The 20,322-nt window shown below is 43.1% G+C and overlaps 1 protein-coding gene across 2 annotated transcripts in view; it reads right to left on the minus strand.

Annotated features, from left to right (window-relative positions):
- Window positions 1-1,026: 1,026 nt before the first annotated feature.
- Window positions 1,027-20,322, minus strand: part of ABCA5 (ATP binding cassette subfamily A member 5) — a 115,892-nt gene continuing 96,596 nt past the window's right edge. For both annotated transcript variants that reach the window (XM_063456358.1, XM_063456357.1), the window contains exons 28-39: window positions 19,580-19,671; window positions 18,714-18,831; window positions 7,602-7,719; window positions 6,135-6,226; window positions 5,862-6,031; window positions 4,633-4,708; window positions 4,450-4,544; window positions 3,902-4,021; window positions 2,281-2,430; window positions 2,124-2,203; window positions 1,920-1,975; window positions 1,027-1,834 (exon numbers count right to left, since the gene is read on the minus strand). In XM_063456358.1, coding sequence (XP_063312428.1) covers window positions 1,730-1,834; window positions 1,920-1,975; window positions 2,124-2,203; window positions 2,281-2,430; window positions 3,902-4,021; window positions 4,450-4,544; window positions 4,633-4,708; window positions 5,862-6,031; window positions 6,135-6,226; window positions 7,602-7,719; window positions 18,714-18,831; window positions 19,580-19,671 — 1,272 coding nt within the window. In that variant the 3' untranslated portion in view covers window positions 1,027-1,729. The remainder of the gene's footprint in view (window positions 1,835-1,919; window positions 1,976-2,123; window positions 2,204-2,280; window positions 2,431-3,901; window positions 4,022-4,449; window positions 4,545-4,632; window positions 4,709-5,861; window positions 6,032-6,134; window positions 6,227-7,601; window positions 7,720-18,713; window positions 18,832-19,579; window positions 19,672-20,322) is intronic.

The following is a 20,322-nucleotide window of genomic DNA, read 5'->3' on the forward strand; positions in this document are numbered from 1 at the left end:
CAATAACCGTGCCGTCCAACATTTAGGCAGATAAAACATCCAATGTTCCAGTGATACTCACTACTTGTATACAAATAAACCACTAATGTCTGGACATGTGCAATTTGTTTCGTTCCGAATGTACATTAGGATGAATTTCATGAAATTGGGATATTCAGATGCTTACAAATGTCCGAAGTGCCGAACCGAAGTGCTGAACTGCTTCGGATTTCTGAAAAGTGGCAAAACAAGAGCGAGGGAGGGAAAATTACATGAATGATGACAGGAATCTTGACCAATAAGCCAATTCCTGGCACTGGGAGCCCTACAGATGTGTAAGTGGTTGTGGTGGCAGTCCGGGCACTGGGAGCCCCCTGCCCATTAGAGTAATGGGCAGGGGGCTCCCAGTGCCCGGACTGCCACCACAAGTTCCGAAAGAATGCCATTGGTCCGAATTGCTGAGACAATTATTTTTACTTACCCGAATTACCGAACTGAACTTTTTGCCCATGCTCTGTATTACGGGCGGCCCGTTCCCCCGCTCTGTATTACGGGCGGCCCGTTCCCCCGCTCTGTATTACGGGCGGCCCGTTCCCCCGCTCTGTATTACGGGCGGCCCGTTCCCCCGCTCTGTATTACGGGCGGCCCGTTCCCCCGCTCTGTATTACGGGCGCCATGTGGACCTTTTATTTAAGTTAACAGTCAAATTTGGGGGACTCTGCAACCCAAAGTTTGGGTGCACCTACTTCTTATTGGCAAATCCAGTGAGTGCAGATCCTGTATGGATTACATAAAGCAAGGAGCCGTCTGGATACTCGGCATGATTTGCACAGTGCTCTATCTATCAACATAAAGCCGAATCAGGAACTCGCCTATAAAATGAAGAAACATCTGGTTAGTTACTAAATGTTCACCAAGGATTGCAAAAAGAATTCTGCATTCGAAAAGGTTTGGGAAACACTGCTTTAAGGTACGAATGAATGCGTGAAATCCCTCCAGTCTCCCCCCAATGGTCTGGATAAATAATTCAACTAATGAGAATTCACAGACAAGTGGATAATTTACATTTATAGCTCTGTTTTAAAAACCACAACAGACTTCAAATAACTCGTCAAGTCTCAAAGGAAAACAGTTTTCAAGATCAAATAATAATAAAAAAAATATATAGCAGTATTCATCATATTCCCTTCAACCATGTCTTTGAATATATTATTCTGTATATATTATCTATTGTTATAGAGCAGCAATATAGGCTAGAACTTGGTATCTGTCAGTAGAGTTTAACCTACTGGAGCCATTTTAAAAGACTGCCGTAAACCTTTATGTCCCGGCTCCTCTATAGAGGCATTTAGTTATTATTAGCTCAAAGAAGATCACCGCCTTCGCATTTCTGGGGATATTTCTTAAATTGTTCTAGGATTAAGACTTTGTGGTCACTTTGCAATGTGTGACACACAAGATATCGCTTGCTTCCTCTGAGGCTCCCAAATCACCTGGTACCCTCAGAGTTTGGTTTGCATCATGTGTTTTAATAGGATAAAACCAGCCTGTGAGACTGCGGTTTGTACATAAAGCGTTACAATTATTAATAAACATACATTCTCCTGGAAGAGAGAATGGACGTTTAACCCTTTGCTGTGACACAAATGCCATTAAGTCCTTCTCTGCCAAGAGGGTCACCAGTGCCTTTTGTGCAAAGTTCCTCAGACATTCCACCATGATTGTTGGTTTGTAGGATTCAATTAGATGCTTAGAAGACAACTCTGTCCTCCTGTCTCCGTTCCCAACACAGGGTGCTGTTCATGGTAGCCACGTTGTCTTCTTCTTCCTGCTCCTTGGCCAGTTCAATGAATACCTGCAATTTAAAGGCATCAGGGGATAAGCGAGAGTGGAAGGGGCAGATGAACCGCACATAGCATAGCAAAGCGTACAGTGCTCACCTGTTCGAGTGATGACTGAGAGAAGCTGTACTCTTCAACATTAAATGTTTGTTTTACTGTAAGAGGAGAGAGATGCAATAAATGAAAGCAGACGACTCTCAAACGGTTCATTGGGGGCCAGAAGGGTTAGGTGTGGGGTGCATGGAGCACACTCAAACAAACAAAGGTGAAATTGGGGACAATGGGACGCACTATGGAGGTTACCTTGCTCCAATCTGGAGAATGACTGAGAGAGGGACTGGATGTCTTCTTTGGGAACTTTATATGACAAAATTGAGGAGAAGCTGAAACACAGAGATAATCATGTAAAGACCTTGTTTAGGGAGTTTCCTGGATTATTACACAGAAAAGGATGAATTACCTCTCCTGACGACTTGTGTTCGGGAAGATCTTGAGAATCTCTTTGTGAACAAGTTCTTCTTTTTGAATGCCAATGTCTGCGTCAAGCTTCATGTCCAAGGAAAAATGGCGCCCAAACTTGCTCTTTAGGTGCTGAACTGAACCAATGTATCTGTCAGGGAAATTAAAATAGTGTGACTGGCTTTATTTCGGATTCTGAAGGAGGACACCCAGGGAGCCTTTGGAAGTATCGTTTCCCGGTTTTGGAGTTCAACGCTGCTCCTCCAGTTGGTGCAGCTGCTAATTAGCTCTGAGCAGCCTTTATTTTCCACCTGGTAAACTCTGACACAGGAGGTGGTCTCTGAGCACTCTATCCCACCCCCGAGTAGACTTTTACACAAACCTCTAATCGATGGAGGAACAAAATTTATTTGATTGGATTTGCCTAACAAATTGATTCGTTTGTTCATCAGTTGACATGCATTTGATTCGATCAACGCAACTGAAAGGGATTTGTGCATCCCGGCCAGTTGTGGTTGCCAATAAATGAGCTCCTGCCTACCCTCAACAGAGTCTCATCTCATGCATGGGTGGGGGGGGGGGGAGGGTGGTGAGGGGGAGGGGGCAGCTGTATCTCTGCTCTGGGGATTGCTATATCACTATACTCCTCTGAGTTATAATTACTTGCTCTTGTAGCCTGCTACACTCTTTGGAGTAGGAGAGGTCTGCTCACTGGAAGCTGGATCCTGGTCTTGGGTCCAGGGTGGGTGGAGGACAGCGAGACCCCAACCAAGCTGTAACGCTGGAAGTGGGGACTACAGTGCTGATGGTGTCTGGTGGAGTGCTTGGAGTACTGGGTGAGCACTAGGAGCATCGATTGGCGGAGGTACCCGGTCGGGGTGCCAGGCGGTCCGTCACACTGGGTATTTATTAGTTTGTCAATATAGCACCCCAATAACATTTGGAAAGAATAGATTGAACCCTAATGATCTTGTCAACTTAAAGCAAGGAACTGTAATACATTTGTAATTATTATGGATAATTATATATAATATAGCCCTGTTGAGCATTACTTTGTAATGAATACATATTAGTTCATAAAAACTCTTTAAATTGAATCCCCCACCTTGCCTTTGTACTCTGAGGGCAGCCATCTTTAATCCCTCTTTCGTCTAAAGCATTAGATTATCTGCCTAGGCCAGTGGGTCCCAATGCAGTCCTCGAGTACCCCCTACCAGTCCAGGATTTAGGGATTACCCAGTTGTGTCTAAGGTGTTTTTAGAAAAGAAAAAAAAAAAAAACACTTTAGTCACAACTGGATAATCCCTAAATCCTGGACTGGTAGGGGGTACTCGAGGACTGGGTTGGGAACCCCTGGCCTAGACCATGCACAATGTGAAGGCTTGAATACGTCCCGTAATGAGAAGAGGTATTTAATTATATGTATATTGTACTGGATTGTAAATGGAAATGTATTAACTGTAAAACTGCAGTGTGTTTACAGTGAACTTTTTATCACAATAAATTAATAACGAAATAAAGCAGAAATTTTAAAATCGCTAACATTGTTTTTGTATTTCACCGTCTCAGATGGTTTTACCATTGGATCAGTGTTTTTATTGAAAAGATGAAATATCATGTACCTGAGCTGCCCGGCCACCATGATGGCCACGCGGTCACAGACGGCCTCTGCTTCCTCCATGTAATGGGTGGTTAGGATAGCGGCCTGCTCCTTGCCTTTAAACGTAGCACGGATCATTCTCCTGCAGATACAGATATTCCTTATGTTAATAATGAAAATGTAGCCATCACTGCATATAGAAATTATTATTAACAGATGGGTCTGAACTATATTTCCCATGATACATTGCCTCCCAGAAGCCCACGAAACGTGGCTCAGAATTATGAGGGCGCCATATTACGTCATCACTGACAGACAGACAGAGGAGGACGTCACAGCTCAGTTATGCAGCGTTTTTACACCATGTAGGGATTTTATCCCTTAAATTCCTTTAAAATATTATTAATGTTCGATTTTCTTTTAAGCTCGAAAAAAATGGGTGTGGTTTTAGATGCAGGGAGAAACCCATTTTAGTTAATTTTGGGAAGGGCTTTCCTGGCTGAAAGACACAGTGAGGGGTCTAGATTTTCACATTCTAGTGGCATAATATACTGTGACGTGTATACTAACCACATGCGCTGCTTGGCTTTCCAATCCATTCCATTGGACGGTTCATCCAGCAGCACAACGTCTGGATTACCCAGCATGCTCAGCGCGAAACATAGCTGCAGTAAGGCAAGAATGAGCCATTAAATGAATGCTCCATTCAGATTGGCTGGACAGCGGTGCAGGGAGTAGGAAACACAAGCTCACCTTCCTCTGGGCTCCTGCAGAGAGCTTCTTCACTGGTTTCTGGGCATGTTCATTCAGATCCAGAGCGTCGATTATTCTGCAAATATTGCACAGGTTCTTATTAATTCTGGCAAGATCAGTCAGTAAAGACTATAAGGCATCGTATACAATGAGTGTCTGGTACATTATGTCAGTAGGTCCCAGGGTGACACATTCCCATACAGACATCACATACACACACACACACAGCATCAAACATACAGACATCACACGCACACAGCATTGAACATATACAGACATCACACACACACACAGCATCGAACATATACAGACATCACACACACACAGCATCGAACATATACAGACATATCACACACACACAGCATCGAACATAAACAGACATCACACACACACACAGCATCGAACATATACAGACATCACACACACACACAGCATCGTACATATACAGACATCACAAACACACACCCATCATCAAACATATACAGACATCACACACACAGTCAGGGACGTATTAGCCATGAGGCAAGTTTTGGCATGTCTCGGGCAGCACAAAACCAGGATACACCACTGCACACAGTATCAAACATATAGAGACATCACACACACTGTATTAAAAATATACAGACATCACATCTATAAAGCATCTAACATCAACTGTCACATACATAAACATTAGACATATGAAGCTATCACACACATACACCTCCCATCACAAAGATGCAGCCAATAACACGTGTTTTATAACAGATATAGTATTCAGAACATAGAGGGGTGGTTAGACGCATATTAACGGCTTGTTCATTCATGGACAAAACGCACTTTGTTGTTTAATTTCGCAGGGCAATATTGCAGAACGTGCCTGGATTTCTGTAGATACTCTGTAGGTATTTGTACCTTTGTGTGTACAATGTGTCCCAATGTGTCACCATTCCAGCAGTGCCCTCTTGTGTTTGTTCTCTGGATCAGACTCTGTACCCGTGGGGCAAGCATCATCACGGAACACGAAGACCGAGTTCAGAATTACAAAGTGTCCGAATAGATCACAAAACATCATGTGGGAGGAAAACTGAGAAAATAAGCCATTTGCCGGCCAGCTTCTTCTGCCCTAACGACTTGATAAAGTTTTATTTTTCTGAATTCTGAAATCCGGGTTAAGTGACTGTGTTGAATTGGTTCACTGTGAACCTTCCTGACATTTTCCTCTTTATGACATCACTCGGGATATTTACCTCTTTATGACGTCACTCAGGATATTTGTGCTCATGCCCTTGATGGCTCCGTAAGTCTCGAGGTGTTCTTTCAGCTTTATCTCAGGCCAGAGATGAGTCATTTGTGGGGAGTATCCTATGAACCTCGCTGGCCTGGACCCTTGTTCTGCAGCTGGATCCCCAATTAGTATCTAAAATACAGGCAGACACGGGATAGATAGACAGTATCCCAAATAAATCATGCACACAAACCCTTCACACAGCTCTAAATTAATTTTACCATTACACACTCACCTGCCCAGCATTCGGCTCAGTCTGTCCTACCAGCATGTTAAGTAGATTGCTTTTTCCACATCCATTAGGTCCCACTAACCCCAATATCTCTCCTGAAAGCATTAAATGAGTAAACTGCCATTAGTATTATCCATTCTGTCATGGGTATCATAATATTAAAGCAAGGAGAGGGTGGGGAGGATATGGGGAGACCCACAGGGGGAGGGTGGAGAAGATATTGGAGGCGCACAGGGAGAGGGTGGAGAGGATTTGAAGAGACCCACAGGGGGAGGGTGGAGAAGATATGGGGAGACCCACAGGGGGAGGGTGGAGAGGATATTGGAGACGCACAGGGAGAGGGTGGAGAGGATATGGGGAGACCCACAGGGGGAGGGTGCAGAGGATATTGGAGGCGCACAGGGAGAGGGTGGAGAGGATATGGAGAGACCCACAGTGGGAGGGTGGAGAAGATATGGGGAGACCCACAGGGGGAAGGTAGAGAGGATATTCCCCACAGGATCAGAGCTCCCTCGCCGCCTGCATTCACCGCCCGTCCGCCCAGCAGCCCCACTGGACCCCAGGGAAAGGGAGCATTTCCCCCCCCCCCCTCCCATGCCCCAGCATTCCCAAAGGTAAGGAGGCTGGGGGGATTGAATTAAAAAAAATGTGAGAGTGTTAATGTGTGTATGTGTCTGTTAGTGAGTGAGTGTGTGTGCCTGTTAGTGAGTGAGTGTGTGTGCGTGTCTGTCAGTGAATGTGTGTGTGTTTATTTAGATGTCTAGGGCAGCACAAAACCAGGATACACCACTGCACACAGTATCAAACATATAGAGACATCACACACACTGTATTAAAAAATATACAGGGGGAAGGTAGAGAGGATATGTGAAGACCCACAAGGGCAGGAAAGTGGAGAGGATATGGGAAGACCCACAGGGGGAGAGTGGGGATGATATGGGAAGACCCACAGGGGGAGAGTGGGGATGATATGGGAAGACCCACAGGGGGAGAGTGGGGATGATATGGGAAGACCCACAGGGGGAGAGTGGGGATGATATGGGAAGACCCACAGGGGGAGAGTGGAGAGGATATGGGAAGACCCACAGGGGGGGAGTGGAGATGATATGTTAAGACCAACAGGGGGAGGGTGGAAAGGAAATGGGGGAGAGACACGGGGGAGGGTGGAGAGGATATGGAGTGTAAGGAGGGTATGAGGAGAGACACGGGGGGAGGGTGGAGAGGATATGGAGTGTAAGGAGGGTATGAGGAGAGACACGGGGGGAGGGTGGAGAGGATATGGAGTGTAAGGAGGGTATGAGGAGAGACACGGGGGAGGGTGGAGAAGATATGGAGTGTAAGGAGGGTATGAGGAGAGACACGGGGGGAGGGTGGAGAGGATATGGAGTGTAAGGAGGGTATGAGGAGAGACACGGGGGGAGGGGGGAGAGGATTTTGGGGAGAGACAAAGAGTGGGTGATCAAACCTGACCTTTCTTTACACAAAAAGATATGTTATTTGCCACCAACTTCCTCATTGTCTTCCCTAGGATGGTCTTTCTCGATTCCTCATATTCTTTATGTACACCGCTGACCAGGATCACTGGTTTCTGGAAGTAACAGACAGGAGTGGGAAGACATGCGGCAGAAGAGTTGTGTGGAATGAACTCTCACAGTCTACTTGTAGAAAAGGTTTGCGTGGGACGTGCGGAGTGAGCTCTGGAGTCGGAAATTAGTTGCTGGCAGTATTAGCTTCTCTCGTCCATTCCCGTTTCCCCACTACTTAGAGATCTCCTAACCCACATGAGATGAGATGTTGGGCTCTGAGCGGTGCGGTGGGCTCTATGGCCGGTGCGGCTCTGTGAGCAGTGGGGTGGGCTCTGGATGGTACGGTGGGATGAGTGGTGTGATGTGCTCTGTGAGAAATGTGTTGTGGCTCTGTGAGCGGTGCGGTGCGCTTTATGACGGTGTGGCGCGGCGCTCTGTGAGCAATGGGTTGTGGCTTTGAGTGGTGCGGTGGGATGAACGGTGCGATGCGCTCTGTGAGCAATGGGTTGTGGCGCTGTGAGCGGTGCGGTGGTATGAGCGGTGCGGTGCGCTCTATGACCAGTGTGGTGTGGTGTGGCGCGATGCGCTCTATGAGCAATGGATTGGGGCTCTGAGTGGTAAGGTGGGATGAGCGGTGCGATGCGCTCTGTGAGCAATGGATTGGGGCTCTGAGTGGTGCGGTGGTAGGAGCGGTGCGATGCACTCTGTGAGCAATGGGTTGTGCCTCTAAATGGTGCGGTGGTATAAGCGGTGCGATGCGCTCTGTGAGCAATGGGTTGTGGCTCTGTGAGCGGTGCGGTGCGCTCTATGACCGGTGTGGTGTGGTGTGGCGCGATGCGCTCTATGAGCAATGGATTGGGGCTCTGAGTGGTATGGTGGGATGAGCGGTGCGATGCGCTCTGTGAGCAATGGGTTGTGGCTCTGAGTGGTGCGGTGGTATGAGCGGTGCAATGCGCTCTGTGAGCAATTTGTTGTGGCTCTGAGTGGCGCGGTGGTATGAGCGGTGCAATGCGCTCTGTGAGCAATGGGTTGTGGCTCTGAGTGGTGCGGTGGTATGAGCGGTGCGATGTGCTCTGTGAGCAATGGGTTGTGGCTCTGAGTGGTGCGGTGGTATGAGCGGTGCGATGCGCTCTGTGAGCAATTGGTTGTGGCTCTGTGAGCGGTGCGGTGCGCTCTATGACTGGTGTGGTGTGGCGGATGCGCTCTATGAGCAATGGATTGGGGCTCTGAGTGGTAAGGTAGGATGAGTGGTGCGATGCGCTCTGTGAGCAATGGGTTGTGGCTCTGAGTGGTACGGTGGGATGAGCGGTGCGAGGCGCTCTATGAGCAATGGGTTGTGACTCTGAGTGGTGCGGTGGGATGAGCGGTGCGATGCGCTCTGTGAGCAATGGGTTGTGGCTCTGAGTGGTGCGGTGGGATGAGCGGTGCGATGCGCTCTGTGAGCAATGGGTTGTGGCTCTGAGTGGTGCGATGCGCTCTGTGAGCAATGGGTTGTGGCTCTGAGTGGTGAGATGCGCTCTGTGAGCAATGGGTTGTGGCTCTGAGTGGTGCGATGCGCTCTGTGAGCAATGGGATGTGGCTCTGAGTGGTGCGGTGGGATGAGCGGTGCGATGCGCTCTGTGAGCAATGGGTTGTGACTCTGAGTGGTGCGGTGGGATGAGCGGTGCGATGCGCTCTGTGAGCAATGGGTTGTGGCTCTGAGTGGTGCGATGCGCTCTGTGAGCAATGGGTTGTGGCTCTGAGTGGTGCGATGCGCTCTGTGAGCAATGGGTTGTGGCTCTGAGTGGTGCGATGCGCTCTGTGAGCAATGGGTTGTGGCTCTGAGTGGTGCGATGCGCTCTGTGAGCAATGGGATGTGGCTCTGAGTGGTGCGGTGGGATGAGCGGTGCGATGCGCTCTGTGAGCAATGGGATGTGGCTTTGAGCGGTGCGATGCGCTCTGTGAGCAATGGGATGTGGCTCTGAGTGGTGCGGTGGGATGAGCGGTGCGATGCGTACTGTGAGCAATGGGTTCTGGCTCTGAGTGGTACGGTGGAATGAGCGGTGCGATGTGTACTGTGAGCAATGGGTTCTGGCTCTGAGTGGTACGGTGGGATGAGTGGTGCCGTGTAGCTCTCTACTCTATCAGTTGCCCGTCGTGTGTGAGGCAGATATTATCCTAGGTATATTACTCACGATCTTGTGTATATTTACATGTCTGTGGGCACTGTATACTTTCTTTAACAGCCATTCAGAATATAGATAATAATTTGTTTCATCTTGTTGTGGCAGAATATACTTTACAAGTCTATATTTAAAGAACCACCTGTAACATCTCTCTGACGCAGTATGGATTCTTCTCAAGCTTCCTATGTTTTGAAGGAACACACCAATGGACACTTTTTTTATAGCAATTTAGTAGATCTAATTTAAATGACTACATCCATTCATACATGTAATAGTTATTATTTCACATTTTGGGTATATACAATTTGGACATCTTTGCTGAATGCACCCAGCACTGAGTTTTTCTACAATATATATATATCTAATAGCTGAAGATCTCTTGTCTGCAGCCTTTGCAAGCCCTCCCCTTCTAGCCCCACCCACACTTTCTGTGGCTATCCAATCACAGACTTCCCAATGCAGCTCAATGAGAAGCCTTTGCAAGGCAGGTCCACTGGGCAATTGCTGCCTCTTGGGTTTATCTCCACCTAGCTAAACAAACCACTATTCGGCAGGGATCAGGTATGTGCACAGACATAATCTTACTGGGATCAATGGATATCAGAAATAGAACCCAAGGAAACGCCTGAATGCAGTGCTTCATACTCGGGTGAGGAGCAAGAGTAGATATACCCTGATAGACCCATTGCTGTCACAGAGAAGAGACCGTCAGCTACTGATACTAATTGAAGTTAGTTGATACTGCAAAGTAGTTAGAGTTAGGGACCAGGGAGGAGGGCGGCAGAGGGTCATTCCCCTCCTTAGTGGGGTGGCTAATCTTGTAAGAGGTATTTTGCTCTCTCCTTCCCTACCATTACCGCCATCCCCCCCTCCCACTGCCCTGGCATCCCTCCATTACCTTTCTCTTCCATCGTCTTCCCAGTTATCCAACCAACTGCTGCTCTTAACTTAAAGGGACACTATAGTCACCTGAACAACTTTAGCTTAATGAAGCAGTTTTGGTGTATAGAACATGCCCTGCAGCCTCACTGCTCAATCCTCTGCCATTTAGGAGTTAAATCCCTTTGTTTATGAACCCTAGTCACACCTCCCGGCATGTGACTTGCACAGCCTTCCATAAACACTTCCTGTAAAGAGAGCCCTATTTAGGCTTTCTTTATTGCAAGTTCTGTTTAAGATTTTCTTATCCCCTGCTATGTTAATAGCTTGCTAAACCCTGCAAGAGCCTCCTGTATGTGATTAAAGTTCAATTTAGAGATTGAGATACAATTATTTAAGGTAAATTACATCTGTTTGAAAGTGAAACCAGGTTTTTTTTTTCATGCAGGCTCTGTCAATCATAGCCAGGGGAGGTGTGGCTAGGGCTGCATAAACAGAAACAAAGTGATTTAACTCCTAAATGACAGTGAATTGAGCAGTGACATTGCAGGGGAATGATCTATACACTAAAACTGCTTTATTTAGCTAAAGTAATTTAGGTGACTATAGTGTTCCTTTAACATATTAAGTTACATATTTCAAACCCTAATTACTGCACCTCCCGGCTGCTTGTGAATCAGTTCGGTGCCTTGTATTATATATCTTTGTTGTTCAATGGAACTATGCTCTCTTTCTGATTTTGCCTATTTTGATGTCTGTCTAGTGCTTAACAAATATTGTCATCCATTTTATGGACATATCTGACTTGTATTGTCTCTGGATATTATGTAAAGAAACTTAAAGAAACACTATAGTCACCTCAATTACTTTAGCTAAATAAAGCAGTTTTAGTGTATAGATCATTCCCCTGCAATTTCACTGCCCAATTCACTGTCATTTAGGAGTTAACCCCTTCAGGACGGAGTCAATAGTGCACGTTCTGATCAAAACAAAACGTAAACAAAAACTGGAATTTGCGCCATATGTCTGTTCACCCGTAGTTCCCCTCTTTCATATTATATGCACCCACACTTATTATATATCATTTTGTTCAGGAGAAACTTATCATTAACTATTCATATATGGAACATAATTAATTATGAATACAAAAATGTGAGAAAATAAGATTTTTTTTTAATTTGTATTTCCGTCTGACATTTTAGCTGTGAATGTCATAATACTGTTTTAATGCAAAAAAATGCACATATTTGTAATCAGCGATGTCTCACGAGTACAACAGTACCCCCCATTAACAGGTTTTATGGTGTCTTGGAGAGTTACAGGGTCAAATATAGTGCTTGCGAATTTAATTCTCTGCACTTTCTCCCTGTGTTGTCAGGCATGTCAATCAAATTTTAATTAATCAAATGACCTAATTATGTTAAAAGATTACTTTAATATACACGTAGAATTTTAATATATATGCATTTATAGGTATTTAAATTCTACGTGTATACTAATGTAATCTTTTATGTAATTATATGTATTTATCTATCTATATATATATATATATATATATATATATATATATATATGCGGTTATTTGCATTTTATATATAGATAGATATATATATATGTAAAAAATAATTTTAGTGGAGCGCTGATTCAATGTAGATAAAAGAGATTGGGGTAAATAGATAGGAGACCTAACAACCTATATAATAAACGGCAGATGCATAAAAATAAAATAAACCCCTCTCTTAAAATGACTTGGAACTGACCTTATTTATACACTCAAATAGAGTAAAAAATACATTTATTGAAAAAATACAGACAAATATATCACAGAAAAGAAAATAACTTTTGCGGATGAAAAATATGTCTATGAAAAAATAGCTAAAAAAACAGCCACATAAAAAATGATAAAATTAAAGTCCAGACCTTATTTGAATGCTCGGCGTCCCGAGTTAGCAAAGATGAATACTGCTGAAAAAAATATCAAATAACGGTCCTCTTTATAATCCAGATGCTGGCTGATATCCGACCTCTCCAAACGCGTTTCTCCGCTTCGGCGGCTTTTTCAATGGATGAGGTCTGTGTCTCTGTGTTCTCTTTATATAGCAGTTTTTGCCGACAATCATTTGCACACGGCAAATCCAAAATTCCAATGTGTAATGCAAAGTTGACTTCTATGTAACTAGTTAGTTACTAAGTGTTCATGCCTAATTGCTCAAAAAATAGATACTTATTATAGGCAGCAGAACATATTACCTGTCAAAGCACTAACGTGATATATGTACTGGAGTGCCCATGTGGGCTCCAGTACGTAGGAAGAACAAAGAGGCAACTGTACATTAGAATTAGGGAACACATGCTGAATATAAAGAAGGGATATATGCAACATTCAGTATCGGCCCACTTTAAACAAACACACAATTCGGATATGAGCCTTTTGAACTTTAAGGGGATATGTAGAGTAAATAAAAACTGGAGAGGAGGAGACCATACCAAACAACTGGGCATCACTGAGATGAAATGGATATATCAACTTGATACGCTGCAGCCTAAGGGTTTGAATGCCGAATTTGAGCTGTGTCATTTTTTGGGATGAATCCCCCTTTAAATTTCCATTTTTTATTAAAATTAATGGCATATAATATCTTTAATCCCACATGCATTTATATCTAGAAGTGGTAGCAGAAGCGCAAATATAAGATTTTTTGCGTCTATTTAGATAATTTTTATTTTATTTGTATTTTTATTTTTGTTTTTATTTTTATTTTCTACATTAGTCTGCTATATAGAATCATCCTTTTTTTTTATATATATAAATAGAGATTTCTACTTTTATAGGGCACCTTTTTTAATTTTATTTCTCTTTTATATATTTTTATAAGTTGATAATGGGAGTTATGCTTTTATTCACTTAGGGATTGTTTATATAGCAACAAAGCATCCATTATACCGTTTAAAATTAATAGTATAAGTTTCAAGACATCATGTCTCGGTATATTTAGAGAATAGATTATGGGGGACCAATGATACTCACTTTTCTGATACAAAACAATAAAAACCTTAAGGTGATAACGGAAAGGTTCTCTTCACTTACCGAGTCAAGTGTTACCTTGGTAACACGAGTAAATAAAGTTAAGTAATCTTATGTGCCGAAATCTCCAGTTATGAAATTGTGATACACTGTAACCACCAGATTATGGAGGAGTTATATTTACAATCATTGACTTTCTGTTTAATTCAGAAAATCTTACGTTATTCTACTTTCTTTTTCATGCTTGTTAATATGAGAAACGGCAGTTGCATTTAAACCCGATCAGGCGGGGTTACTATGGCAACAGAAGTAAATAGAAAATAGAAATGGTTATATGCTGCCTATAATAAGTATCTATTTTTTGAGCAATTAGGCATGAACACTTAGTAACTAACTAGTTACATAGAAGTCAACTTTGCATTACACATTGGAGTTTTGGATTTGCCGTGTGCAAATGATTGTCGGCAAAAACTGCTATATAAAGAGAACACAGAGACACAGACCTCATCCATTGAAAAAGCCGCCGAAGCGGAGAAACGCGTTTGGAGAGGTCGGATATCAGCCAGCATCTGGATTATAAAGAGGACCGTTATTTGATATTTTTTTCAGCAGTATTCATCTTTGCTAACTCGGGACGCCGAGCATTCAAATAAGGTCTGGACTTTAATTTTATCATTTTTTATGTGGCTGTTTTTTTAGCTATTTTTTCATAGACAGATATATATATATATAGAATGTCATTCTAAGTGTATTTTGTTACCAATATATATATTAATAACAAAATACAGTTAGAATGAAATTACATATGAATATATAATTTATATTACATTTTGTTTCAATATTTTATTTATTAATTGTATTATTTTATTTATTTTTGTAATTATACGTATATATATATATATATAATATATGTGTATATATCTATTATATATTATATATATGTAACGTCAGTCTAAGTGTATTTTAATACTAATATATGTACTTATATTAGTATAAAAATACACTATGACGTTAAATATATATGATATATTTAATAATATTATATATATAATATTATATATTTATAAATATATTTATTTTTTAACATGTCTAATATTTTTTTTTACAGATCCCACCAGCAGGGGGACTGTCTGATATTTCAGACAGCCCCCCTGCTGGCAGATCCACAGCCACCTATAGGGGGCCATGTGATCGCTCTTTGAGAGCGATCACATGACCCCCGGGGGCCTGATTTGCCGTGGGGGGGCTGCCTGGGCTGTGAAGCAGTCCTCCCGAAGTGGAGCGCCGGTAAGGTAAGTATACCAGGCGCTCCAGGGCTCAAAGCCGTTACCCGGTTCTATGCCGCCGCAACGGCTTTAAAGCCCACTTAATGGCATAGAACGCCGTAACGGCGAGAAGGGGTTAAATCACTTTGTTTCTGTTTATGCAGCCCTAGCCACACCTCCCCTGGCTATGATTGACAGAGCCTGCATGAAAAAAAAAACCTGGTTTCACTTTCAAACAGATGTAATTTACCTTAAATAATTGTATCTCAATCTCTAAATTGAACTTTAATCACATACAGGAGGCTCTTGCAGGGTTTAGCAAGCTATTAACATAGCAGGGGATAAGAAAATCTTAAACAGAACTTGCAATAAAGAAAGCCTAAATAGGGCTCTCTTTACAGGAAGTGTTTATGGAAGGCTGTGCAAGTCACATGCAGGGAGGTGTGACTAGGTTTCATAAACAAAGGGATTTAACTCCTAAATGGCAGAGGATTGAGCAGTGAGGCTGCAGGGGCATGTTCTATACACCAAAACTGCTTCATTAAGCTAAAGTTGTTCAGGTGACTATAGTGTCCCTTTAAATGAAAAACAAAACCAACCAACAAACAAACAAGGAAGTAACAGAAGTAACACGTCTGAATGACTTCTAAAAGTGTACATGTCTATTGAAATCTGCACTTTTTGTAATATGAAAAAAGACACTCTTCACACACAGATCATTTCAGTGATATAAACTGCTTTAGGGGTCTGGAGTGACCTTTAACTTGCTACATAAGAGAGCTGGCAATAGAGCAGTACCCAGAAACTAGTGCACCCCATAAAACACTGCTAAACACTCACACAGTAAGCGGAGTATTGCTAGACGTTAATAAATAACTCCAAAAGGAAAGTGTGTCCCCCTCCTCCCCACACACCACGTTAGACAATGTACAAGAGGGGACAGGTTCTCTGCTAGTAACCATTCTGTACATCATGGTTCGTCAACCTGGTCCCTACCGCCCACTAGTGGGCGTTTCAGGATTCCAGGTGGGCGGTAGGGATTTCCAGGTTGATCGGGCGGGCGGGTGCGAGCCGGCGGTACCCGCGCGACTGGGTACCGCCGTGACCATTTGCGGCTCCGGCCCGCCCGGTAAACCGCCGGGGCCGCCTTCCAAAGTGTCCATCGGGTGGCCCATGCTGTCAGGGCCACCCGATGGATGCGGATTGTAAGGGGGCCCGGTCACGCTGTTAAAGCGCCCAGCGCTGACCGGGCCCCCTGTGATGACATCAGAGCTGGGAGGAAGTGATTCCCCGGTCACTCCTCCCAGCTAAAACTGAGAGCCGCGCGGGAGGAACACCAGGGAGTCAGAGTGGGAACTCTGACTCCCATCCACCTGAGCCACCACTGGACCCCAGGGAAAGTCACCCTCCTGCACCTTAAAGGTAGGAAACAGGAGGGTGACTTAAATATAATGTGTGTGTCTTTGTAGGTATGTCTTGTGTGTGTCTGTCTGTATGTGTCTTTGTATGTATGTCTTGTGTGTGTATGTGTCTGTCTGTGTATATGTGTGTGTGTGTGTCTGTATGTGTCTTTGTATGTATGTCTTGTGTGTGTATGTGTCTGTCTGTGTATATATGTGTGTGTGTGTGTCTCTGTATGTATGTGTGTCTTGTCTTTGTATGTATGTCTTGTGTGTGTGTCTGTCTGTGTATATATGTGTGTGTGTGTCTGTATGTATGTCTTGTGTGTGTGTCTGTGTCTGTCTGTGTATATATTTGTGTGTGTGTCTGTATGTATGTGTGTCTTGTCTTTGTATGTATGTGTCATTGTATGTGTGTCTTGTGTCTGCATATGTGTGTGTCTATGTATGTCTGCATGTGTGTGTGCATGTCTGTGTGTCTGTTTGTATGTATGTGTCTTGTGTGTATGTGTGCCTGTCTGTGTCTTTGTGTGTGTATGTATGTGTGTCTTGTGTGTCTGTATATGTGCCTGTCTGTGTCTGTATGTATGTCTTGTGTGTGTCGTATGTGTGTCTGTATGTGTCTTGTGTGTGTATGTGTCTGTCTGTATGTATGTGTGTCTTGTCTTTGTATGTATGTGTCATTGTTTGTGTGTCTGCATGTGTGTGTGTCTATGTATGTCTTATGTGTGTGTGCATGTCTGTTTGTATGTGTGTCTGTTAGTTTGTATGTATATGCTGCGAGACTAAATATTTGATATCTGGTTCGATTTTCGTAAGGAACAAACGAAGGTCTCTTTCAGTGATATTCAGACGACTTCTCTGTTTGCGCATAATATGATTTCTCATTTGTGCGTCAGCTCATCTCCTCTCCCTCCTCAATTCCCCTCCCCACCTTTTTTCCCCCTTTTTTCTATTTTTTAACCATCCTTATAGCAATGCCCAGTAGGAAGGCTGAGCTAGGTAGCCCACTTACTATAGTCCACTATAACATACAGACACACACATACAGACACACACACACACACAGGACACACACACACAAGACACACACACAAGACACACACGACACACACACACAGGACACACATACAAAGACATAGACAGGCACACATACGTGTGTGTGTGTATATGTGTGCCTGTCTGTGTCTTTGTATGTGTGCCTGTCTGTGTCTTTGTGTGTGTGTCCTGTGTGTGTGTGTGTCTGTATGTTATAGTGGACTATAGTAAGTGGGCTACCTAGCTCAGCCTTCCTACTGGGCATTGCTATAAGGACGGTTAAAAAATAGAAAAAAAGGGGAATAAAAGGTGGGGAGGGGAATTGAGGAGGGAGAGGAGATGAGCTGATGCACAAATGAGAAATCATATTATGCGCAAACAGAGAAGTCGTCTGAATATCACTGAAAGAGACCTTTGTTTGTTCCTTACGAAAATCGAACCAGATATCAAATATTTAGTCTCGCAGCATCAACCTCAAGGATCTCATTAATCACTAGTAAAGGTAATTTCAATTTACTTTATTGTTTTCTCATTAAACGTTATAAAGTTAAAAACCTTATAAACCTGCATTAAGTAGAAATAAAAAGATAAATGTACGTACATTTATTTTTTTAAAAAACACCCCCCTTTCTTAAAAATATTCTGCATTTGCGCGAAAACTGGTGGGCGGTAAGGAAATTTTTTCAACCAAAAAGATGCATTAGTGGGCGGTAGGTAGAAAAAGGTTGACTACCACTGCTGTACATAGTCTAAACGAGCATTATGATTGGCTGAGTCACTGCATATGCTGTAAACAATAGAAATATGCAGCAAATACCGAACCTTGAAATGTTAGCATGTTTTTATGTTAGTTTACAGTATTTGCGTACATGATTTAACCCCTTAAGGACACATGACATGTGAAATGTCATGATTCCCTTTTATTCCAGAAGTTTGGTCCTTAAGGGGTTAAGGCATTATCTATACAATACATTCCAAGCATTATAAAAAGAGCATAGAAAGGACAGCTGTGCGGTTCTCAAGGGGTAAATGTTTATATAAAATGCCTGATAATGGTTGTATGGTAGAGTCTTACATTTTAATAGGATTCTCACGGGACAGTGAATACCAGAGTTAAATCCTGTTTAAAACAATGGCAGCCAATAGTCTGCTCGCCATTCGTTCTAGGGATGGTGGTAAGATAGCCAGTCTATGCTACACAGGCAGAACTTCAGCTCTTGTAGGCTGGCACAGCGCCATGGGAGTTGTAGTTCTACCATTTGGCCACGTGATTGTGGGGCTCACCTCTCCACAGCCCGCCGTCATGTATTCCCCAACTCTGGCTCTCTCCGCTCGAATATCCTCGTCTTCATTGTCAGGAACTTCAGCAAATTTCCACAACTTCTTTTTTTTAGCTTTGTTTCTGCAAAAGCCACAAACTTCAGCGAGTTATTATTAAAAATGCAACTTTAACACAGTGATAATGGTTAAAAAAAAAAAAAAGACGCGAATCCTTGAGATCCAGACTCTCACATATTCGTGTTACTGCGGTTTATTTAAAATAAGACATAAAAACACAGTTTGAATTGATTTTCCTTTACAGTGAGTGCAGCAATGATTGCTTTCCTCTGGGGGACGCACTCTGTGAGCACAGGGTTCCTTTACTTGTTCGTGTTTTCTAGCAGCTAGTTTTCGGTTTGCATGTGCTCCTTCATATCCACACTATTACTGGTGTTTATCATATAGAGGCTCGGTGTTATATTTATGCCTATGATTTTATATTTCTATATTTGCTTACATAATAAGTATCCTTTTGGTTTGAGCATAAAATTTATATATTTCTATTGTTAAGGTATTCGATTGGTTTGCTTTACATGTGTCTGATTTTCCCAATCCTTTTGCACCCTTTCCTATATAACTCGTACTGTACCCTTGTCTTGGCCCTATTTATATTACGTATCTTCTGAATACGCCTATTTTGTTCTCATGTACAAAACCCATTTACACGTCCTTCTAAATAGCGCATTGGCATAAAGAGAAAGTAATTGGTTAATGCTGGAGATTGCTCGGTTTATTCAAATTCTATGCAGGATGCTGGGTTTTTATTCTTCCTTCTATGAATACATGAATAAAGAAGACGATCTGCAATCAGTGTTGTATTCCAATCATACCTGAAAATTGGGTCTTTTCTTATGGACTTCCCACCATTCTTTATCTCGAGATAACGTAGGATCAATAGTAAGACCACGCACTGCATGTACGGCTGGAAAGATGGACACGGAGTGTTATTACGGAGTCCAATCACAGCATCTGAACCAAGTCAAACGTTGCTTTTATCTAGTGAGAAAAGTGGGTCACTGTTCTAGCACTTGTTAAAGGCACAGGCCCCGGGTCTTGACTATACGAAGCTGTTACGTAATCTGTAGAAGTATCATGCGTGAATCACCAGACGCATCCTTGTGCAAGTGTTAGAAGGGAAAATTGTTCATTGGTGAGATGGGAGATTTATCACAATACCCCATTCTGAAAAGTGGTGCAAAGTTGGTGGCCAAATGAGGGGATAATAGCCCTCTCCACCTTATAACTATTATTGCCCTACCCATCGACCATGGATACAAGGTCCTACACCATGAATGGTTAAAGTAGACCCAACTCAATGCCCACGGGTGGGATGGGGGCTTTTCTAGTGACTGGGAAGTAATGGCTTTTAAAGTTTATTAGACATGCCCCCCACCTGCAAGACCCCCATAGTATTTTTTTGTTTTTAAATGTTCACATCATTAACCCTTGCGCCACTGCATGTTTTTAACTAGCATGCAAATAGTACTTCTCATTATTATTGCAAAAAGCAAGTGAATGAAAATTTTCAAGTGTGCGTCCTGCTGGTTGCATTTGGTTTATCTTCGGCCGCCAA

This window comes from Pelobates fuscus, chromosome 5 (genome assembly GCF_036172605.1).
Source record: "Pelobates fuscus isolate aPelFus1 chromosome 5, aPelFus1.pri, whole genome shotgun sequence".
NCBI lineage: Eukaryota > Metazoa > Chordata > Amphibia > Anura > Pelobatidae > Pelobates > Pelobates fuscus.